Here is a 25,525-nt window from a genome sequence, read left to right as displayed (position 1 = left end):
TTGTCTATCCATAAAACAGCCCATTTCACAAGCAAGTTTGTAACATCATGACATCCATAACTATGCACACTATAGTCCCTGACATTTGTAATAGGTTTGGTTGAAATTGAGTTATGGCAGTAAGAGATGTGGTTGTCTACAGATAGATGAACAAACATGGGCACTGCGTCATTCATATAGCCCCCTCTGGGCTATACCCATTGGGGCTAATAATTACCTACAGTGTGCACACCTCACAATCCAACATATTTAAATGTACTTTTACAACACAGAAACATATAAATATCACGCATCAAGGAATATTTTGCTATAAAGAAACACACCTTTCAGCCTTTTCACAAAGTTTTACACGAAATCTATATAATTTACATATAATATTCATAACATTACTGCACCGTTTCACGTAGCTTTTTGATGCAACATTTACAGTTTCATTGTTTTTTTTTGTATATATAAATTATAACAGAAATGCAATTGGTGCATGAATGAGCAAAGTCATATTATAGCAAATTGTAAGTAATCAAGACTACTATGTAAACATCAATACAGTAATACTGTATATACAAAATTTCCGAATTCTTGGTACTCCCAAACAGCATTTTACATCATTCCAAATAGTCAATATTGAACAAAGAGGTCAATTACTCTCAAGCCCACCCATAGTAATGCATGTGTAGTGAGCAGAACAGAAATAAATGGGTTGATAAAGAAATTGAATATTTGTTATATTTTTGCAATGCACCTTGGTGTTAAAATTATATTTCGAGTACCAAGAATTTATAATATGTATTTCATTAGTATAACAATCATTGGATAAGATACGATAAGAATATATTATACTGTATACAATATTTCTATAGAAAACAAGTTAACAAAGCTATTTATTTGTCATGCTACAGAACAAAGGCTTGAAAACATAACAACCTTTAAATGTAAATATTATGAAGTTAATGTTGTATTCAGAATCTGAGTGAAGGTCATGGCGAAACAGTACCTGATGCTGACGTCGTAGATGTGAAGTGGGGGTCATTTTCTATACTTTTGATGGTATGTATTTCTTAATTGAATGATTATTCTCAGATGTTACCAAATATTTCAGTTCTGATCCTGAAAAGATGCCCTACTGACACACTGAAAAGAATGTGCATGGCCCTGAATCACTACTGTTTGTAACCATGTATCTATCCCTCCTCAAAAAGTTTCTGATACTGTACTTGTACACATAAAGCTGTATGTTCAAGGTGAATAATTCTCAATACCAGCAATACAATTCTACCACCTAGGTTTTTTTTTTGAGTTGACACCACAACTTCCACTCCACACATGCAAGTTGATCATTTTGTTCAATTTTGACCCTGAAACATATTGAGGTAAAATGCTATTACAGGCACCAAGAATTATACCTTCTTTAAAAGTGAAATAAATTGGCTGCTTTGTATTATATTTTACTTGCTAAAATAAAACATACATTTTTATCTTTACTGACTTAAAAGCTCTGTACCAAATATAATAACACCTGATTTTCACAAAATTAAAGCCTCTTTTACATTTTCTTTGGCAAACAAGAATGTAAATTGTCAACAATGTATAATGCTAGATTGTTTAAGTTTCATACACTTTAATATTACAAACAGCAATTAACAGTAATACTAAACAAGAAATTTTAGAATACTATGAAAAACTAAGTTACATATTGAAATATTTATAAATACAAAATGAAAAATACTGAAACAGAATGATGGAGTTCTTGAAGCCTCTTTCTATGCTAGACAGTTGAATATTGTAAATAATGACTCTGGTAAGGAAAATTAAAAATCTCTTTAGTTCAACAAATTGAGTTGTCAATAATGTGCTCATATATCAGGATATCATAACTACAATATGATGCAAAGCTATGGAAGGTGGGAGCTATGGTAGGTGAACAGCTATGAACGGTGGGAGCTCAGCTTTAATATAGGTAGGTGGGAGCTCAGCAATGGTAGGTGAACAACTTAAGCAGGTCAGAGCCCAGCTTTCATATATTGGGTAGGTGGGAGCTAAGCAAAGGTAGGTGTTTGAACAACTTTGGTTGGTGAGAGCCCAGCTTGGGTAGGTGGGAGCTAATTATCAATAATTTGGAGGTCAGCAATGGTAGGTGAACAGCCATTAAAGGTGGGAGCTCAGCAAAGGTAGGTGAACAAGTAAGCAGGTGAGAGCCCAGCTTTAATATAGGTAGGTGGGAGCTAAGCAAAGGTTGGTGAACAACTCTGGTTGGTCACAGCCAAGCTTGGGTAAGTGGGAGCTAAGCACTAGTAGTTGAGAGTTCACCAATGGTAAGTGAAAGCAAGCTTTACTAGGTGGGCACTGTGGCATCGAATTTTTATACACATGGTATACATATCGCAGTTTCAAAAAAGTGTGGCACCAAATTTTCATATGCACAGTATATAAACTATTATATTGTATAGTCTCTGAAAAGACCGACAACCACTTTTCATACACATGGTATAAATACTACTGCATAGTCTCTGAAAAGAGTAGCACCCAATTTTCAGATGCATGGTACATAAACTATACCGACCCGTGTAGTTTATGAAAGGGGTGACACCCAGTCTTCATACGGAAGGTATATTAACTATACCGTGTAATCTCTGAAAAGAGTGACCCCCAATTCTCATATGCATGGTATATAAACTATATTGCATGTTATGAAAAGAGTGGACCCCAATTTTCATATGCATGGTATATACACTATATTGTATATGCTATGAAAAGAGTGGACCCCAATTTTCATATGCATGGTATATACACAATATTGTATATGCTATGAAAAGAGTGGCCCCCAATTCTCATATGCATGGTATATTAATTATATTGCATATGCTATGAAAACAGTGAACCCCAATTTTCATATGCATGGTATATACACAATATTGTATATGCTATGAAAAGAGTGACCCCCAATTTTCATATGCATGGTATATAAACTATATTGCATATGCTATGAAAAGAGTGAACCCCAATTTTCATATGCATGGTATATACACTATATTGCATATGCTATGAAAAGAGTGACCCCCAATTTTCATACCCACAGTATATAAACTACTATATTGTCTAGTTTCTGAAAAGACTGACACCCAATTTTAATACACAAAGGTATCAAATGTATTGTGTAATTTCATAATTTTTAAGTTTTCAACTTTACTTTACCAAGTATTCACAGACGATAATATTATTTCAACTTTGCATTTTGCCTTAAACAAGTGACAGTGTACACGTAATTGGCACATCAGGAAGTAATCAAATTCAAATGTCTATCACATAGAGTTCCTTGAGAATCTTCATCACATCACAGGAAATCATGTGCCTCTGATTTCATCTTCTCAGCAGCAGCCATCATAGCACTAAATCTGGATTCTGGATTTGCGAGTAATTTTGATGGTGTCTCAAACTCAGCAACCTGTAAGTTCAACAGAAGTCAAGCAATTAGTTTGATATTCTTGAGCAGTACTGAATTCAAAAACCAAAAATGAAACACGAATGCACAAAATACATCATCTCATCTCATGCATAAATAAAATATTCAATACTGCACATTTGTAATAAAGTTACAGAAAATGCTACAGAAGTGCTAAACAATTGGTTTTGGGGATGTGGGGATAATGCAATGAGCCATACAGTTTACAAATATTGCATATAAATTATATCATTTGAACTGTAATTTTCCTACTCAAGGATTGTTTTTGACTCTAAATATTATATACAGAACTTTCCTTTCCATTGTCTGTATCATGTTAAACTATACCCCCTTATCACCCCATCCCCCAGGCAGAATGATGTCATACAGTACACAATTATGCTGACTGTACATTTGGTAATCATAAGGGCAGTGCCCCTATACACTAAGGGCAAGTTTGGTTAGTCAAAAAATGGAAGTCCCGAATCCCTCCCGGGTGCATTTTGATTTCAATGTGGGTTTGCTTTCCATCTTCCATAACTTATGTCCTATTACATGTACATGTCTAAGAATAGTCAAATATAGGGTATACCCCATTCCTCCATCTCCTTGATCGTCATACAGTTACATTATATTCTAAAGGTACATTTGGCTCTCAATGTAAGTTACCTAAAGTTTCCATATCTTCCAAAAGCAATTTACCATGTCATATGTCTTGGCATAGTCACATAAGGGTACCCCTCTCATCCCACCAATTCCTACATATTCATACATTTGTTTGCTCTTAATGCAATTTACCTTTCCATCTTCCATCACCAATACCCTATCACATGCCAGAACAGTATTTAATCTGTGTGCTATTGTTAACATAGTACAATCTTTGAAGGAATCACGGATGGTATTCTGAATAAGAGAATCGGTTTCTGTATCAATGGCTGCTGTAGCTTCATCCAGCATCAAGATCTGAAAAAATAAAAATCATAAGATTCCATTAGTCACTACTGTTACATTTTTGTATGTACATTGCCAAAGTGAACAATAGCTATGCCAGACAGACAAACAAACAAACAAACGAACAAACGAACGAACGAACAAACGAACGAATGAACGGACGGACGGACGAGAAAACCTGGTTCACAAATCAAGTAGTGTGGTAACCAGTTTTACTCCTTAAAATGTGATTGATATTACTGACCAATACAAATGCACATGATCAAATGCTTTCTAAACACAGTCACACAGCCACCGCTTGATGCCTATAGTACTACTGAACGTTATCAGTTCAGTTGTGCTAAAAAAAACTCTGATAATTTTCAGTAGTATACATAAGATTTAATGAGCCATGAATGTGCGAAAAAGTGTACCTTTAATGTGAATATATAATACATTTCATAGGGGTCAAAGATAAACACAAAGGGGCATCATGGCTTATACATTTATGTAAACTAGCTATACAAGGTGAATGACAATAGGTGTTCCCAAAGGTAATGCACACTGAAGCTCACTCTGTGTAAAACTTGATCAAGTTTTCCAACCTTAAATTTGAATAACTAGTTAACTGAGTCCATTTGATTGGAAATGGGTATAGCTATTGAGCAGCATATGCTGGGTAGAATTGAATATATAATATACAATATTCCTAGGATTGAGGCAAATACTTTTTATACATGATATTCTTACCTTACTGTTTCTGAGCAGTGCTCTTGCCATACATATCAACTGTCTTTCACCAACTGAAAAGTTCTCTCCATTCTCAACAACTGGTGCTTCTAACTGTTTATCTAAGGCACTAATGGTATTCTTCATATAAGCTTTCTCCAAAGCACTCCACAGACTATCGTCAGAATGCTCATTAAAGGGATCTAGGTTATACCTGCAAGAAAAAATGGTTACACTCAAAATACTAATATGGAAAGTATACTATCGGCAAACTTCGATACAAACTATGAACCAATATCTTGACATACGCTATCAATAGACTTGATTGTAATTAGACTCATAGTAGGGTGGAGTCTATTTTCTGGATTTGAATATATATAAATCCCACCCACCTTACAGTTCCAACGAATAGAACAGGGTCTTGTGGGATGATTGACAGTTTTGATCTGAGGTCTTGTAATCCAATCTTGCCTATGTCTATACCATCAATTTCAATATTTCCTTCAGCAGCTTCTACCAACCGGAATAAAGTTATTCCAAGGGAAGATTTACCTATAACAAAAAAAAACAAAATAAAAGAAATAATCATAATTATTTTATGATTTATCTTACTATTTCTGGAAAGGAAATCAGCTACAATATCCACACACTGTAAAATACATTTACTTTATTTTCAAGGTATTTTCAATCAAAAGAGAACTTGACTGTTTTAGTTTACCTGGACCAAATTTTCACTTATTTAGAAAGGTATGCATGGTATCTTTGGGTAAAAGTATTATAACAATATTTTAGTTTAGTGGAAACCACACCAACAAAATTACTTAAAATAAATTCAAATAGAAAATTTTGTATTTCAGTCTGGTATAAGGAATTCTGGATTAAATAAACAGTGGGGGTTAAGCACAATGTAATAATAATGTTGCACTTTTTCAGGTTTTACAAATGACCCTTTCAAAGAAGTAACCTCATTTAAAGTTGTGTTTACTCATTAACATGTATGTATCACTTGTCAGCTTTTTTTGTGGTGATTTCAAATCACAGACCATATTTCTATGCCAGCAGAGTTGGTTGTTTGAGCTTATAACATTGTCAGATAGTCAAGCTTCTGGACTATATAATTTCATAAAATAAGGTATCCAAACACTTACCTGACCCAGTTCTTCCAACTATACCAACTTTTTCCATCGGTTTGATATCTATTTTAATTCCCTTCAGAACCAATGGTAACCCATCCCTGTATCTCATTTTGACATCCTGGTACTTCACATGACCCTCATTTGGCCAATCAGCAGGAGGTTCATGATCTTTGACCTTTGCAGGAGCTTCTTCTTCTAAATTCTACAATACAGGAAATGAATGGAGTCAGTACAGGAAATGAATGGAGTCAGTGTGGGTACTCAGATGTATTTGCCATGATTGTGTTTGAAGTGTTTTATGATGCATTTTCACTAACTACACTGAAAGTACGACTGCAGTGACCACTACAAGCATTCATGTGAATGCCCCAAGTACACTCTTCTTGCAATCATGCATCATGGGTTCTGTCATACATTATACCAAAAGAAAATACAAAATATATACTCTGGGTATTCTATGACATGACAATATGTGTCTACGTCATGACAGCATACGTTTACGCCATTGCTTCTGCTGTGTTAGAAATATGAGTCAAAGTGCTCAAAATTGCCAATACTTTCCCAGATTTTTCTGTATTACTGGCGATGGTATAATTATATTATTCCCCAATATTTTTCTTCATTCAGCCCATAAATGCTTATGACTTGTCACTACTCTTCTCACGACTCGTAGTGACAAGGACCCCTCAGGCCACTCAAATTTTCCTCAGCTGAACAAAGGCCAGATATTGTGAATAATGTCTAGTTATATTATTCCCCAATATTTTTCTTCATTCAGCCCATAAATGCTCATGACTTGTCACTACTATTCTCACGACTCGTAGTGACAAGGACCCCTCAGGCCACTCAAATTTTCCTCAGCTGAACGAAGGTGAATAATATCTAGTTACCTCACAATAGTGTGTTAGTCTCTCAACAGAAGTGAATCGTGCTTCTGCTTCAGCACCCATGCTCACACAAAGATTTAACAACCCAGCAATCTGTAGTAAAATAAATGGAAGTCAAATTTAATATTAAATACATATTACAATGAAATTATCAATTGTTACTGTCATTTAAGCCTTTAAGTTTTGCGAAAATGACTGTTCATGGACTCTGGGATCATATTTAGTAATGAAATTTCGACTCACAGTCAAAATATTTCTTGGAAGTAAATCCCAAATTTTTGCCGACGTCTTTTCAGCATCGTCGGGGGTGTATTATTTTAAGTTTTGTTTCTTCACCAAAAAAATCCAATTTGCAAACATAGGATCACATCACTTCTTTGACTAAACATTCATTAAAAAATCAAAGTGATCCACACAGAATGTTTACATGTATTTAAGTCTTCACATCAAGAGTAACATTAACTCGTAAAGAACAAATCTAATGGAAGAGTTACAATTCACCTTATGAACATTACTCCGAAATATCAAAATAACCCAACCAAAATCATACAGTGCAATAGGCCATTTCAGACTGCAAACAGGAAATTGAGAATGATACAGTGCCCTCGCACAAACTGGGGGTATCATCACCTCACAGTATCACTTCATAAGAGCATTGTCCCTTAGTATTCTGGAGAAATGTAAATCAGGGAAGTTTTTCATATTGTTCAGACATTGAGGAAAGTAGCAGTGCTCTATGATTAACCGAGTAACCTATACCAAGTATACCCCCAAGGTACACATAGACAGGAAGTAGAGCGCCACCATGGCAAATTTTGGAAAGGTTTATAGGAAACCAATATATCAACAGTATAACACAACAAACCTGTATAGTGTAAGAGAGGGCTAATCCAGCTAGTGCAGGAGACATATCACCATATGTAAGTACGGATATCAGTGCTGTAACTGTAGTCACGGTCATAGTTAGAAAATCCAGTCTGGTTTGAATCCATCGACCACACATCACGGAATACATGAATGGTACTGAATTATCTTCAATAAGGTGGCCAAACCTGTTGGAAAAAGAAGCCAAGAAAGAGATACATGTAACTTTCACGAATACAATATAATAATAGTTTTTGACCATAACACATTGCTGTATACAAAGAATGAAATTCAACATGGGTATTCTTTGATCATATTCATTTTATAATAAGCAGTGCAATGGATCTCACAAGGAACAAACTGTGTGAAGGACAAGGCTTTTACACTTGTATATCGTAAACTCCATCACATGACATTTTCTATACATTTGTCACCATATAAACTATGACTTTGGCAGTTATACACACATACAAAATAATGCATCATCTAACTGTAAGGCCAAACAAATAATTATTTGGTTTCTGGTGACTCATGATGAAAGTTTATGAAAATACCTCTAAGTCAGTATCATGTCTATTTCCTTAATTGGTGTTCTGCTTTAAAGTCCCAGTACAGATTAAGATTAAAGTTTACATTTGAAAAACTTCAAACTTTTGAACTTTTGGTTTTGTATTTGATCACCCTTTTTCTCTACTTATGCAGTTTTCATTACTCATGAACACTTTAACTTTCTTTCTTTTTCAATGTTTTAGTTTCAATAATTCAGTTTTTTATCTATGGTTTTATCTTTTTTCTTTTGAATATGGTGTGATTTTGAACTTTTTGCATTTGCTATGCTTTTACTGCAGAATTCTTCTCTTGTTTTTTTACTATATTGTATTGCTGTAAAGTATCTCTGAGCAGACTGTGTCTGGATTTATAGGGCTCTATACATTTAGTATTAATTATTATTAAAAACATTTGACTGGCAACGCTACAGAAAAATTTTGGTCCTGATCAAAAGCATGAAATCCTATGCAATCCTAAAGGCTCTGCTGATAGGATAGCACTAATGTGAGAACCTGGGATTGAAACCCTGATATTATCTCACCTGTTTACAAAAACAGTTTCTCTACGATAAGCATGAATGGTGGAGAGTCCTTGGATGGTGGATGTCAGTAAGGACACCCATGGAGAACGGCTCACGTTGTCCAAACGTTTACACTCACGAATACCAGCTCGGAAAAACTTCAAACACAGAATGAACAGGATTACTAGAAAAGCCATCACAATTAGAAACCATGGAAAAACTGCACAAATTGTACCAAAGGCAAATAGTACGTAGACAAAATTCTGTAAAGACATGTCCAATGTAAGTGGTAACCAGACATCAACTGTAAGATGAGAAATAAGACAGATAGAAATACATCATTATAAATGATAAATAAAGATATAAAGATGAAACAATACCTTTTCTTGAAAACTGCTAGCCAGTAATGCTACCCATATGGCTGGTAATATAAGGGGTGGGGGGGGGGGGTGATTAGAAAATTGCATGTGTGTGTATACATATAATACATACATACCTACCTACGTACATACATACATACATACATACATACATACATACATACATACATATATATATATATATATATACATATATATATATATATACACACACACACACACACACATTACTATTAAAGGCCGAATAAAAAATGTTGTTTGGTTCTGGTTACCTAACCCAACCTAGTATTTCACATCGACCCAAAAAAGCTTTTTACGTATTCGAGAAAATAAATGATAAAATCGCAAAAATCGTCAAGTCAAGCAAAAAATAATGGATGCAGAAAATGACATAATTTTAAAAAGACAATATAAAACTGTTCTTCCAATCTGTAATGGCTGTACATCTGATGAGAAGAACCCAATAACACAGAGACCATATGAAAAACAACGAAAAACCTGACCTGGACACTCACATAGGAATAAAAAACAAATTTGAAATATAAATCTACCTACCCCATCTATTCTAAAATTGAATGTAATCAGAACCATACAATTGTTTACACCTAACATAATAACATAGACTGCAACAAAGTTAGGTTTACTTTACTTACTTTCATCCATATCTTTTGAAAACCTGTTGATAATTCGTCCCGTTGGAGTAGTGTCAAAAAATTTCATCGGACTGCGGAAGATTCTGACAAAGACAGTGTCATGGAGAGCAGATGATGCTACCAGGCATACCTGAAGATGACAAATATTTGTACTAAAACATCCTGGTATTCAGTATTTCATGAAGATTCTACCAAAATTTACACAAATATATTTATTTGCTGATAATGTAATTTATTTAAAGGGGAACACTATTAACAGAAAAACAAACATATACTTTGGGAATTTGAGAATTCTTCATGATTTAACATCACATAATTATATAATTTTGTACAACTGCCAAGAAACACCAAATTAAACTACTTTTCACCTACATTGTTCTTGCAGTGGTCTAGTATTCATATGTATGATGAAAATTACAATTGGGGCAAATCATGTATTAATGTTTTACTGCGTGTTACGTGTTGTGTTCCCAAGTCAAGAGAAACAGAACCATTACAATTTGTGCGATAACTGATGTAGATGGACAGTTCTCTGAAGTTTACTAATTCTGTGACTTAGGCTCCAGGACCACAACAGATAAATCTAACTTTTATAGTATCTTGGACAAAATTTGTTTGGTCATTATGATAGTTAAAGCAGATATGACATATACTGTACAGAAGACTTGGCTGAGTTGTGATGGGGTATATGCCCATAAAATGGTGAATAAGGATGTGCTGCTCAAATGTGTCTCACTTTTCGGTGTAAAAACATCCTTAGAAATGGATAAATGTTTGGAACTTGGGCAGTATACAGCATTATCCCCACCCAGCCTGAAGAAAAGTTAAAAACATTTATGAAGATTAACACTATTGTTGAAAATGTTTCAGTTTGATTTGATTAAAACTTGTAGAGTCCTACCTTCATGAAGCTGATTGATCTGACAAAACTCAATAACAGCACTACAAGTATAGTTAGACCATAAATCATTGCATAAAAATCCACCTTAGGGTTGTCTAACATGCTATCACTGATTACTGTTGTATTACCAATGGTGATGGTGGTGTTCTGACCAAAAGAGAGAAGACGCAAAGAATATGAATGTTAACTAATGTATCATTTAAAAGTATGTTGGGCAAAAGCATAAAATAACAAAGAATTCCGCACTTATATGAAGTTACTGGAGGTACAGATTTCATCAGTAGAAATAACATCTCCCCCTGTATTACAATATCCATTTGAAATATGCTTTTCAAAAACTTACTAACTTCAGGTGAAAATAACTGATGGTTGATTTTACTTTAAGACAATTTGGTGAATCCAAATTTCTTACTGTAACATCATTTCAAAAGGACCTGTAACAAGTTGTCCAGGGACTTACTTGAGTTTGAAACTTTATGAATGAGTGCACACATTTATCAAGTTGTCTCAAAACAATAAACTCACCCCACTGCCTTCAGCAATCCAATAACTGAGCCACCAATTATTGAATGTCAGAGTTGCCACAAACACAACAAACACTAGAGCAATCAAGGTGAGCAGTAAGTAACCACCTCCAGCTTTTATGTAGGCATTATATGTGGAGGCTTTCACTGCCCCAGTCTCCATTTCTTCAACTTTAATCAGCTTACCTGAAATTTATAGATGGAAACACAAAGTTTAACTTTTTGACCTGTGAGGGCGCACCACAAGATGAAATTCTTTTGGCAGAGGACAAAACTGGGAGAATTTAAAATGAAAATAAATTTGCCTATGTTTGATAATTTTTTTATGTAGCTTTTGTCCAAATATTGGACAGTTATTGTATTGTTTTAAAATGCTTTTATAGTTGTTCTATAGGGCAGTATTCAGATCAGACTTTTTTATTATTTATTTGTTTTTTCTATTTTTGCTCACGCTTAAAGAGTTCACAATGATTTGTGAAGGTGAAACCCTTGTATGGGACTGGCACCTTCCAGTACACTTAACATGCTTTATCATCGCTTACATTTACAATACACTTCTTTCAATATTCAAGAGTTGCCTGTCATATATAGTGATTTGTCATGAGTTCCTCTCTTTTAAACACTAAAAGATAATCGCACTTTTAAACAAAAATATCAGATAAATCTCCCTATCACAACCCACATGGCTTGTTACATAACACAGAACACCAGAGTGAGTTCAAACTCTTCAGTAAAGTTGTTAGTTTATTGCATGGATGGATGGATGTGTGTGTGTGTGTGTGTGTGTGTCTAATGTAACGTGTGTAATTCCTGTAGTAGACTAGCAAGCAGTTTCAGCTTATCAACAATCTGTTACAATTAAACACCACAAGGAAGGGGCGCCACGGGTCATTGCATATTTTCAGAATGGCTTGAGACAGGTTGTGAAAGGTCATTGCAAGTATTTTTAGAACGGCACGAGACTCGGTATTGCTTTAGTCATACAATATAAAATGTTTTCTAACCATCATCTATAATAGCTTCTTCAGATTCTTCACTTCTAAGACTGGTCTTTGATCCATTTGATATTGTACTTGATTGTCTACTAAGTTGTCTTTGAAATTCCACTGCTTCCTTTTCCTCCTCCTCTTCTTCATCCTTCTCATGCTCAGCATGGAATGTTTTTATCAGTCCTGCATACTCTTTGTCATCTGTCATCAATTCTGTGTGTGTTCCATATTCCTCGATGTTACCTTCTTTCATCAGTATAACTTTATCACACTGATTCAAGTACTGGAATTAAAGTCATTACAGTTAGTATCGTTAAAAATACATATTGTCAAACTGACACCAGACATAATATCACTGATGACAATATTTCACTTGCATGCAATACCCTCCATAAATCTAGCCTGTTTTCGGCACTGCTGAGATACATCGTTAGCTGGTCATACCTCCCTAGCCCTCGCATCGACAGCCTGTTTACGGAGCTGTTGAGATACACGGTTAGCTGGTTGTACCTCTTTAGCCCTCGTATCAAAAGCTTGTCTTGACTACATGTCAAACAGTTAATGTAGCCACATCCCCAAAAGTCGTTATCCACCACCCTGTAGATTTAAATTTACATATTAACCATATGTAAATAATATGTAAATTAACGCATGGCCACTTCAAGTTTTGCCTCACGTCATCATGTAATGTGTATATTTACTTACTGATTCATCTAAAAAAAATGACAGTCAAACTAGTTGTCATGGTAGAAAGGACTGCACATTGTGAATGACCAAGCAAGGTATTGGATGAAGTTGACAACCTGTCAGACCAATGATATTTGATATTACCAAACTAATTTAACTTGTACATACCTGCAGTTGATGAGTTACAAACACAATTGTCTTCTCTTTCAGTGCCTCCTTGAGATAATGTTGAAATATGTGTTGTCCTACATGGGTATCAACAGCACTTAGAGGATCATCTAACAGATAGATATCACAATCAGCATACAGAGCTCTGGCTAGACTTACTCTCTGTTTCTGACCACCACTGAGGTTGATACCCTTCTCACCAATCTATGAGAATCAAGCAGAAACAACATGTTGTATATGACTGAACCCAATAACACTGTGACACGAGTACAAGTGTGACACACTATGGGTATTTCTATTGAGTGATCACAGTATTCTCCATACTTGTACTTTCACGGATACGAATGCAAAAAGCCGTGAGTAACCAAGCTGGCATTATTATGTCCTGGGGTTAAGTGTTATGTTTATATATCCCAAAAAAATTTGCAAAAAAAGTAGCAAAAATATAGCAAAAAGGACACTGACATCTGTTCTGTGAGAACTCAGGGCATTTGTGAAATAAATGCAACTGAATATTCTACATGTTTAATAGTCCACTCACCTCAGTTGTGTCTCCATGGGGTAACATATCAATATCTTGTTGAAGACATGCTGCTTGTACAACACTGTTGTACTTCTCTGCATCAAAGGCTTTATCAAACAGGATATTGTCTCTTAGAGTGGCATTGAATACCCATGCTTGTTGTGCTACATATGCTAAGGATCCATCAACTGCAACTTCACCTTCCACAACTCTCATTTGACTAAGGATGGCAGATATCAGCGAACTTTTACCACTTCCAACAGAACCACATATACCGAGTAATTCCCCCTATAAAAAATATCGAAATCGAGTTAAAAAGCATCTGCTTTTACGAATGAAGAGTAAAACCTTTGCTATTCCTTTGTTCAACCCATCCTCAATTAAATTCAAAGAAAAAATATACTGCCAATGATAATGTGCACAACTGAAGTCCAATGTCAAACATACACATGCAGTGAGAGATACATATTTCAAACATAAAAATACACCTACAGGATGATCGAACATCCCATGGACTTTGACCAAATTATTATGTAACATTATATGACCATACCTCATAGACTTCAACTCTAACAGACTTACTTTTTTGATAGAAAATCAAACAATTTGTCATCTAGACACCCAAAGTAATGTCTCCACCAAATCTCAAGGCAATCAGTCAGACAGTTTTGACTTTGCCATTCACACACACACACACTTCTCTATTATTTAGAGATCCCTACAGCCCTACTGACAACTGACCTACTTAACAGTTCAGTTGTGCTAAAAATCAGGTCTCAACATGCATGCAAACCTTTTGAAATTAGTCAAAATGACATCAAAATGAACCCATTTTAGAATCCAATATGGCTCAACCTCAAATAAATCATTTTCAATTGACTAAACTTAAACCTGGTATTAAGACATATCTGATCTTGTCATGTATACTATCATATTTTTTCTTTCTAATGTAAGTTTCAGTCTTTGTTGACACTGTAAATATATTTAATGTATATCTAATGTATATAAGATGGCAAAATTTACTGCTTTCATTTAACAAGTGTATGTATTCAGGGCCAGAGACTCGATTAGTTCCACTAGAACTACCTCTCTGGTCCTCACCAATCATGTACATGTACATTTATTCTTGGTGAAATAAACTTATTATTATTATTATATATTCAAAAAATGAGGAAATCCCTACCATGCAATCAACCATTCTAACAATGCTAGAAGACTATGTAATGTCATACATAGAAGGCATGTATCCACATAATCGCAGTCTAGAATACTTTAATCAGGGTCTTTAGTTTGTATATAAACTCAGCATGTGCATGGCCTATCATGTGATGATCACATGCTCACCATGATGGATTCTTTGCATTAGAAGTTCAAGTGCAACTTTCCCTGACTTGGTGAGCCAGCAAGTCGGGTGTCATAAAAATTGTTTGCATCTCTAAAGCTATTTGCAATGTCACTGATAATGGGTCAGTAAAACTGATAACAACTGATATGACATTAGGGGCTTCACACTTAGATATTGAGCTTAGCTTTGCCTGATGTGTTATGTAATAGTGCTTTATCACATTTGTAAATATTGCCAACAAACTTTATTCAGTGATAAGAAAGAGAAGAAACCCCACTTCCTAGCTAATGGCTTGATTCTGTAATGCGTGGCATCAATTAATAATATTAACTATTAATTCTTTACCTTGGTCACAACCACATCAATATCAAACAGAGTTTTCACAATTGTTTCCTCTTTGTTGACATCTTCAGGTCTGACATCTTGATTTTCTGTTGTCTTATACACACCACTCTGTCCCCCTGTTATAGCATCTCCGTTAGCATCTTTTTTGTTTAGAGTTTTTTCCTTATTTCCCGTTCTTTTCCTTTTTCTAACTTTTCCAGTTTCATTGACATTTTCTTCTTTCTCTTCGTTCTTTTTGTCATCATTTTTTTCTTTATCCCATGCAAATGTCCCGTTGTTGATAACAATTGCATGGTTTTTGTTAGTTGGGGTTTTTGATGTTGGTTCCAGTTCCTCCATCAGGAGAAGTTGCTGAAATTGAAAAATTGTGTGTCAACTGTGAACAGGACTTCATAACACTGTGTATGTTGTAGGGGTCATTGTTTTTCAAAAACTTAACTAGCATGTGGTTTACTTACCTTTCAATCTCTGTTTGATTTCATCTGATATACTTTTTCACCAGTTTGTGGTTTACTTACCTTTCAATCTCTGTTTGATTTTATCTGATATACTTTTATTGTACAAACTTAGCTAATTTGCCTTCATTTTCAAAACATTTTATGTTTTCCTTTATTTTGCTGTTAGTGACCAGTTGCCACACCCATGTGTTACTTCCGTAAATTCTTCAGGAACCCCAGTAACATTAATATTATTTCTTATCATTGGAGGTGTCAATTGAGCACTTCGTCATTTTTCACTGAATGCTCGATTTAAACTTTCTACACAGAGCTTCACACTAAGTTTGTCTTTTCATACAAAGTGCTCATCAATAACTTTTCTATGCACTTTGTCAATTTCATACATACCTGTTTTAAAGTGGTGTACATCTCAGAAATATACCTTATCTGTGTTTTACAAAATGTATAAACAGGATATTGAAATGCTGACGACACATCAACAGTTTGTTTACTAGTGTTTACATGAAATAAATAGCATCACAGTCGTCTTGTACAAAAAAATACCAAATGGTGGTTAGGCCTACAAAAAATAATTGTTTGGTTCCGGTTACCCACCTAAACTTTTTTTTATGAATTCGAGAAAAAAAAAATAAAATCGCAAAAACTGTGAAGTCTCATGGGAAATAGTGGCTGGGGAACTGGTATCGATTTAAAAAAAAATATAAATCTGTTCTTCCAATCTGTAATGCCAGTATATCTGATAGGAATAAATAACACTAACAGAGAGACCATTTGGAAAACAATGGAAAACTTGAACTAGACACTCACACATGAAATTTTTTTTTCATAAATTGAGCGTAATCGGAACCACACAACGTTTTTTTTTTTATTAGACCTCACTATGATGCACAGAATAATACAAAATGGTGATAATATACCTTAATTCTTTTCTGAGCTACATTAGTTTCCGCTAGTACTTTGATAACCCAAGGAACCACAGCGATTACAACTCTAAGAGTATTAAACACAGAAACCAATGTGAAAGCAGTAGAAGCCGTCAGATTATGACCAGTCTGTAACAGAACAGTGATAGTCAGGACAGTGGCGATGTTTGCCACAATTGGACCCAATGATATGCCAACACTTTGAACATATGCAGCTTTCTCAAGAAACTTTCTCTCTTCTACACGAATACCTGTAATAAAAAGGAATATTGGATTGACATTACTTTGCCATCAAAATCTGATAGAGTAAAAGTAAAAAGCCCAGGAATAATCTCACTGATATCGTGCCAAGAATGAGAGTAATCCAGGAAAATAAACATGCGACTAGAGGGCATTCTGATAAACGTTTAGTGTCTCACTTCAGATAATGCATATGTGTATTCCAAGTTCTTGATCTCGTGAAGATGTCAGATTATATCAACATCATGCACTGCAAACATAATGTAGTCTAGTCAGTAGGGCGTCCTCTATGGTGTGTTTTGTAACTTCCATCTCACTGATCTGATCATTTTCCTGTTAACAATTTCTAATCTACATACTCTAAGTAATAGTCTGTATTCAGACACAGATTATACTTTGATATATTCCTTAAAAAATTCTGAAATATGTTTTATTTATATTCTAATTTGTGCACATACATAACCTATAATATACAATCTAATAGTCAGCATGTACAATGCACAAGAACGCGTGCTACTCATTCACTGAGGATTCCAACACATAAAACATAATCTAGCATCTGTACTATCTCCTCAAATACCCCCTTGTGGTTAACCAGGCATCTGAGTTAGACATTCCATAAATGAGGGCGCATATAAATGAAAGTCCAGTGAGTTAGAACAGTCATCTTGACTTCATGGAATGTCCAACGCACATCATGTTTAATTCTATTAATTTTAGCAACAATAGTATTTAAAGATAAATTACAAAAAAAAGTTGATAGTCCATCGAAGTATTCCCCATTAAATACCACCCCAGTTTTCACTTTTAAGTTGTTTACATATTACACATATACCGCACACTTCACAGCTGTGACAATAAAAGGTAACTTCAACTCAAAAATATATTAAATGTATGTTACCTTCTACTGTTTTTGAGAAGGGTATTTCCCAGGCATACATCTTAATAAGCTTCACACAGTTTAAAATTTCATTCATCAGACGAATTCTCCTGTCAGTCACTTTGATACATTTGGCACGAATCTTCTGGGACCACACTCCTGCTGCTGCCTACAAGAAATTGTCAAGAAATCATACTCACTTTCATATACAATGATGATTGGCCAACTGTGTTGACCAATCTGTCTCAAAGCTGTACTAAAACTACCTCCTAGCAGCAAGTTTCTCTATTGAACACAGTGTAATCTTTCACTCCTGCTGTGGTTCAAATCTTGCCGAAGGAGTTTAGTCACTCATAAACAAATGGCAGTGATGGGGCTCGAACCTACAAGCTGCAAATTCCAAGCTGGCCACTCTAACCATTGGTGTGTTATATGACTCCACATGATGGCAAATGGTTAGCATGGCTAGCTTGGAATCTGCTGGTTGCAGGTTAAAGTACCGTCGCTGCTGTTTGTTTCAGAACACTTCAGCAAATAAGATCTTATTTGTTGAAAAGTTCTGTGAAGAAGTTTAAACTGAAAATTACCATAATTATTATTCAGTTATTGTATTAGGCCCAATAAAAAAATTGTGTGGTTCCAATTACGCTCAATTTTAGAATAGGTGGGGTACATAGATTTTTTATTTTATTTTATTATATATTTTCATTCATGTGTGAGTGTCTACTTCAGGTTTTCCATTATTTTCCAAATGGTCTCTGTGTTTTTATTTCTTCCCATCAGATGTACAGCCATTACAGATTGGAAGAACAGTTTTATTTTGTCAGTTTCCACATCCACTATTTCTCATAAGACTTCCCAACTTTTTGCAAATTTTATTATTTTTTTCTCAAAAAAGTAATAAAAAGTTTAGGGTCGGCAGTGAAAAACTAGGTGGGTGTCAGGTAACCGGAACCAAAGAATTCCTTTTTCCAACTAGACCCTACAGCATTGTGTGATCCATCGTAGTCATTCCTGACTTCTAGGAGCAACAATTTATTCTCAATGAGTTGTTCTGATTTTTTGGAATTTATTGAGTTGCAAACAGAGACTTGGTCTATTTTTAACGATATATTTTACTGTAGAAAAGCACAGTAATGTTATTTTCTAACATTGAATCCAAAATAGATGCCCATTTCTCATTTTAAAATTATAATAATAAAAAAAGTTAAGGTTACGATTGTTTGAGAATGTGTCGAGATTTTTGGCATCGTTTTCTTTTTTGTGATCCTCTCAGCCCTACCACAAAGGTCACTGTCACCTTGCCAATAACTGGCCTTCCCAATTAAACTTCAATTGTCAAAGATAAACCAATTACTTTAGAAAACAGTAATTTTAGGCATTAAAATCTGAGTATTAAGTTTCTTAAGTACAAAGCACTGCGGTTGATCAATCATATTAATAATTCTCTACTTAACATTTGCAAAATTTATATTTCCTGGTCGTAATTTATAACCTAATTGCATTTAAAAACTATTTGACCTGAGTGAAATTAATTATATACAAACATATTTAAGCACAAATGCTTAATATATCAATATATCTTATTATCGCAGAAATGTATATATACATGTACTACATTTTTACATCATTGGTTCTACAATATTCATCAAAATTCAGAATCATAGGTATTTTTCCCAGTTTTTCTTAAATTAAGCTGGCACAAATAAAATCATATTTTTTTCCAATAATTTTCTTCATTCTGCCGGAAAATACTTGTGACATAGAGGTTTGGTCATGTGTTGAAAATATGCAGTAAGACGCCCTTATGTGACTAATATATTTCCCTTAGCAGGATGTAGAAAAATATCAAGAAACTATTATCATAATGTCCAATTTCCATCTATGACCTTACCTGTAGAGGCCAGAACACAAAGAAAGCTGACAACGACCCAAGTAAAGCAGCTGGTCCAACCAATACTGATGAGTAGATAACAACAAAAATTCCAAGAAGAAGTGTAGAATTCAATATGGGCACAAACATCATTAGTTCCATGTATCGCTGGGCATCATTGGTACACAAATTGACCAGCTGAAAACAATAAAGATCAAAAGATTACTGTAACACAATTTCACAATATTGTATTAAATTGTCTTGTATTGTGTTTTGTACCAACATGGAAAAGATACATTTACAGCCATGCAATAATTTACATTATAATAATACATCACTTTCATACACCCATCTGTGATTGGCTTAGATCAAGTCACATGGTATTAACTAGATTCCATTGTTACCTAAATTTGCATACAGCAGATATTACTTACTTTCTATGTCTTAAAACAATTTCAACATGGGAGCTAAGATGACGATATTGGCATGTAATGTGTTATAAAACACTTATTGTCCGATCAATTTGAGCATGATCATTATGATGCCACATTACATGCCATGCTGCTATGCAGTGTGCCCTCTAATGATACTATATTAGCTAAATTTTGTTGTTGTGAGGCAAAATGAAAAAAAACTGTCATTTCTTGTGAGTCACCACATAGTAAGAGATACGAGAACACCAAATTTTGGTGTGTCACTAGAAATTGTGTGCATCAGTGGCCCATCCAAGTGGCTTAGAAGGCACACTGCTGCTATGTTACAATTATTTCCGTCGCCTTGGCTATCAGTCCTCGGGGTAATTAGACATCAGATGTTGCCAACTGGCCATGTTGATAATTTTCAGGGACAACTTCTGTCTGTGTACATATATTCCATACTGTGGCTATTAGGACTGTTCAACAATACAAGTTTAATAACTACTAACCTCCCCTACTGTTTTATCCTGTAAACTTCTTAGTCGTATCATCTTTCTGTAAATCATTGTAATGACTGCAGTTCGTAAACGTACACCTGACCGGGCAGCAAGAGCAAAATATGCTGCACTACTTAATATACGCATTGTTTCTGATCCTAGCAAGGCTAACACAAGTAGTAAACCATATGTGAGATCTTCCTCTGGCTGCTCCAAATATTCAAGTATGGCACGAATGATAACACCCTGTAGATAAACAATATAAAGTTTTTGTTGCTATTCTTTTGTAACATGTGTAAAAGTGGTTCTGTTGCTCAGCTCTTCCACTATGAAGTTTTGTTTTAGTAAAGTAACAAAGTGGTTAGTGGTTTCATATGATGACTCACACACACACTATAGAACATATTTCACACAGAAAGTTGGTAAAATATTGTACTTTATAGTCAAAATTTTACAAGAATTCTATTTTTACCCATAATTTTGAATAATAACCCAATCAATTTGTCTTGTACAAACTTATATTGCCTCATCCCAAGACACATACACAACAAATTTCAACTCAACTGACTCAGTAGTTTTGGAGAAGATTTTAACACATTTTTACCAAAAATTCTGTTTTTAGACCTAATTTGCGTAATAATGACCCAATCAACCTGTCTTGAACAAACTTATATCTGCTCATCAAATGAGATTTACACAAGAAATGTTAACTCAATTGGCTGAATAGTTTTGGAGAAGATTTTTGAATCATTTTTACCCAAAATTCTATTTTTAGACCTAATTTGCAGATTAATGACCTGGTCAATTTGTCTTGAGCAAACTTATATATGCTCATCCCTAGACACCCACACTACAAATTTCAACTCAATTGGCTCGGTAGTTTTGGAGAAGATATTTTGAAACATTTTTACCAAAAATTCTATTTTTAGACCTAATTTGCATATTAATGACCCAGTCAACTTGTCTTGAAAAAATTTATATCTGCTCCTCCCAAGACACCCACACAACAAATTTCAATTCAATTGACCATGTAGGTTTGGAGAAGATTTTTGAAGCATTTTTACAAACAATTCTATTTTAGACCTAATTTGCATATTTATCTCCCAGTCAAATTCTCATGAACAAAACTAGACCTGGGCATTTTAAGACACCTTCACACCAAATTTAAGCTCAATTGGCCGAGTAGTTTCAGGGAAGAAGATTGAAATACAAAAAGTTGATGGACGGATGGATGACAAATGGATGGACGGACAACGGTCGAAGGTCAGGCATCAACCTACCCCTATAGCTCTGCTGACTGTCTTTGACAGCGGGCTAAAACTATAATATATTCTGGGGGTAAATACATAAAAAATTCAGGAGACAAATTAATCATTTTTCTTTTCAAAAATTATTTTCTTAACTTTGTTTTTTCAGGAGACAAATTAATCATTTTTCTTTTCAAAAATTATTTTCTTAACTTTTGTTTTTATATTGATGGAGAGTTCAATGAACTTTTGAACATGTAGGGAATAGATTTAAAGGCCAGGGATTCAATCCCAGGTTCTCACATTAGTGTTCCTTTATCAGTAGAACCAAGGATTATTACATAATGCATGGGATCATTGTGTTCTTGACCAACTTTTTCTATAGTGCTATCTTTGTCAGATAACTGTTTTTCACACCTGAATTTAATTCATAATCCAAAGTTGGCCTTCCAGGTTAACAGTATATCATACAAAATGTATCTCTTTGTTTTGACTGATAATTGTGGTATCTATGATGTCGTTTAAATTTCATGTAATGTTTTCCAGCAGATCCCTGTAGAAAAATGGCAGAGCCCATGTGTAAATAAGTGCACTAGCTTCTATGTTCTTTGCAATATTTCAAATACGAGTATTAAAGAGAACCAAAGTGTTATGTTAATAATACCCAAAATCACATACAAGTTGATAAAAGTAATCAATAGAAGCATACAAAAGGCAGAAATAAGCCTAACTGGACCATCCCTTGAAAGAGATTAAAGAATAGGCACCACCTTATAATACATCAATTCAAGCTATAGATATACTTACGGCAGTAAGAATCATACCAATGGGAAAAAATAAATGTGTTAAGACAGCCATTACTAATCTGAATCTCATAAGTCGTATGCAGGCTTTATTGAATGATGCTTTCTCTACACCATCTCTCTCTACAATATCATTCCAATGTCTTTCCAACCTGTAACAACAATGCAGACAATGGCTCTGTAGCACAACTGTTGGTATCAATACATGAGCTCTGGGGAAGTCCTATCCCCAAGCCTTTGAAACTGGCATATGTCAAAGTACTCTGAAAAGTCAGGCTATCGGTTGGTCTGCTTATGACCGTTTTGAGCATATTATATATGCGGAAACAACGAATGGCTCTTTCACACCAATAGTACACAGAGGCCACCATGGCAGGAATTATGGTATTTTCTTAAACTTTTTTGGAGAATCATTCATGATTTTGTATCATGTGTACATATAATTTATAAAGCATGACTGCCAACAAACACTTGAAGTTGAAATTTGTTCCTCATTCTTTTTTCAGTGTCAACCTTGCCATGGACATGAAATTTTAGTACGACACATTTTCAAAGATTTTTGAAAAAAAGACAGAAATTAATAAAAAAAGAACCAATAGAATTGTACATTTGAAGACTTCCTATTGGGAGTATGCTGTCATCAATATGGTTTCAAAAAACATGTAAGACCTACCTTATAGCATTTACCAGGGCAGCATCTTTGGGTGAACAGGGCAAGATTTTATCCATAGTAAGTTTATTCTTGTAACCTAGGTATACAATTCTGTTAATCCAATTAACTGTGATATAGGAGAAGAAACCAACTTGATCCAATGGACTTCTTGACTTGTCACTGTAATATTACAACAAAATTAGCACCAATGGCATTATAGCATGACTGTATAGTTTATGTGTTAATATTTTAAATGTTCTTGACATAACCTCCCTGTTACCTTTCAAATGCATGCCATCATTTTGGTTGGTGCTATGGGTGTGATCGTGTTGCTAGGCAGGTGTGTTGATTTTTTGAATGTTTATCCACTTGCCTATCCATCCATGTTGTTATCTTTGCAAAATACACCATCATTTGGATGGTGCTATGGGGTGTGATCTTGTTCCTAGGCATACATTTGATCATTTTTTTGAACTTATACATACATGCCTACACATCCCTGTTGTTATCTTTGCAATATACACCATCATTTGATGGTTACTATGGGTGTTGTCTGGTTGCTAGGCATATTTGAAAATGTATATTCACTTTCATACTTTGTTATCTTTGTCATATGTATTGTTGGCATCTGGCAGTTGCTAGAGCATGGTTATGGTTTCTAGGGCCACTTGTAACAATGTGTCTTGAAGAATACCTGCAGAATAAGATCTAGAAAAAATATCCCCTCAAAATTTCAACCCCATCCACCGAGTAGTTTTCGAGATAAAAGATTTAAATCAACATTCTCATTTTTACACCTAACTGTGCAGGGGAGTTACTTTAAAGACTTCCAAAGCTTGGCATACCTAACTGTGCAGAGCAGTTACTTTATAGACTTCCAAAGCTTGACACATTCTCAATATTCTCCCTCAACAGCACCTACGACCCGATAAAGATGAAATACATCTACAAGTGAGTCTTTCTCTACTTACACTTTTGATCTGATAGGAATAAGCATTTTCATAGTGTCACTATATTTGCTACCAGCTTTTTTCTTGTCCTTGGTAATCTTTAACTCATCATCCCCTTCATCAAGTGAAACTGCAGTAAATCCAGAATTGCTGGCGTTTATTTGCCCTTTCTCCTGTGAAGGTAGAAATCCCACTTTTACACTATCAAGTCCTTCTTCTTGAGAGCTGAGATGTCCATTCATGTCTTCCCTGTCTTTTTTATCAGGAGTGTGTACATCACTTGACACTGGTGGTTTCTCCTGGTTAGTCCTGGTGTCTGTCTTTCCGACTAATGGTCTGGAGTCATCAATAGATGGGAAATCTTCCTCGATTTCACCTTTACTCTCTGATGTTGAAATGGATCTAACATCGCTAGCATGATCAGTCTCAATGTCTGACTTACCAACTAAAGGTTTCAAGTCATCAACAGAAGGGAAATCCTCTTCAATTTCACCTTTACTCTCTGATGTCGAAGTAGATCTGACATCACTTATCTCTTCAGGTTCAATTTCTACTGGTTCAGAATCATCTTTATTTTTGTCATCCGTGTTACTCACATCATTGTCTATTCCAGTGTCATCATCATTAGTACGTTTCTCCTCACTGTCACTCTGTTTGGTATGAATGTCATCACCATTCACAACTTCTCCATGTAAAGACCCGCTGTTTTGATCAGTGTCGGTGATGTTATCTTCAGCACTGAAGCCCTTAGCTCCTTCTACTAAAGGTTCATCAACTTCATTGACCAAACTTCCATTTGTGTCTGCCATCTCTTATTTTGAATATTTCACACTCATATAGCATCACCTATATTACAGAATTAGATAAGAAAATTAGCATAATCATATGTAGGACAGTTTACGATAAACAAACATTCACTAAAATCTGCATATACATGTACATGTGGGGATGATGTTCTAAAACTGGTTTTAGTATCTACACAATATGTGACACAAAACTATAGACCTATCTAAATTT

At 34.8% G+C, this 25,525-nt stretch overlaps 1 protein-coding gene across 1 annotated transcript; it reads right to left on the bottom strand.

Moving 5' to 3' along the window:
- Positions 1-3,241: 3,241 nt before the first annotated feature.
- LOC144442010 (ATP-binding cassette sub-family C member 5-like) lies at positions 3,242-25,317 on the bottom strand. The gene is made up of 22 exons (XM_078131282.1): positions 24,530-25,317; positions 23,580-23,738; positions 22,911-23,058; positions 20,869-21,102; positions 19,965-20,141; positions 18,092-18,239; positions 16,945-17,201; positions 15,570-15,920; positions 13,898-14,167; positions 13,357-13,560; positions 12,517-12,784; positions 11,514-11,698; positions 10,989-11,135; positions 10,088-10,217; positions 9,076-9,358; positions 7,987-8,173; positions 7,125-7,214; positions 6,247-6,436; positions 5,491-5,650; positions 5,120-5,312; positions 4,238-4,402; positions 3,242-3,442 (listed from the first exon to the last, which is right to left on the bottom strand). Exons 1-22 carry the CDS (start codon positions 25,315-25,317, stop codon positions 3,332-3,334), a joined length of 4,845 nt encoding a protein of 1,614 aa, XP_077987408.1. The 3' UTR covers positions 3,242-3,331.
- Between the last annotated feature and the right edge of the window lie 208 nt (positions 25,318-25,525).

Source organism: Glandiceps talaboti, chromosome 11 (assembly GCF_964340395.1).
Source record: "Glandiceps talaboti chromosome 11, keGlaTala1.1, whole genome shotgun sequence".
NCBI lineage: Eukaryota > Metazoa > Hemichordata > Enteropneusta > Spengelidae > Glandiceps > Glandiceps talaboti.
This window is presented reverse-complemented; position numbering and strand designations above follow the sequence as displayed.

What these genes read in the sequence shown, in the direction of transcription:
- LOC144442010 (XM_078131282.1), bottom strand. Translation starts at nt 25,317, where the DNA reads ATGGCAGACACAAATGGAAGTTTGGTCAATGAAGTTGATGAACCTTTA. An exon ending in GCCCTGGTAAATGCTATAAG is followed by an intron (nt 23,059 to 23,579) that starts GTAGGTCTTACA and finishes TTGTTGTTACAG; the next exon opens with GTTGGAAAGACATTGGAATG. An exon ending in TAGCTCAGAAAAGAATTAAG is followed by an intron (nt 15,921 to 16,944) that starts GTATATTATCAC and finishes TTTCAATTTCAG; the next exon opens with CAACTTCTCCTGATGGAGGA.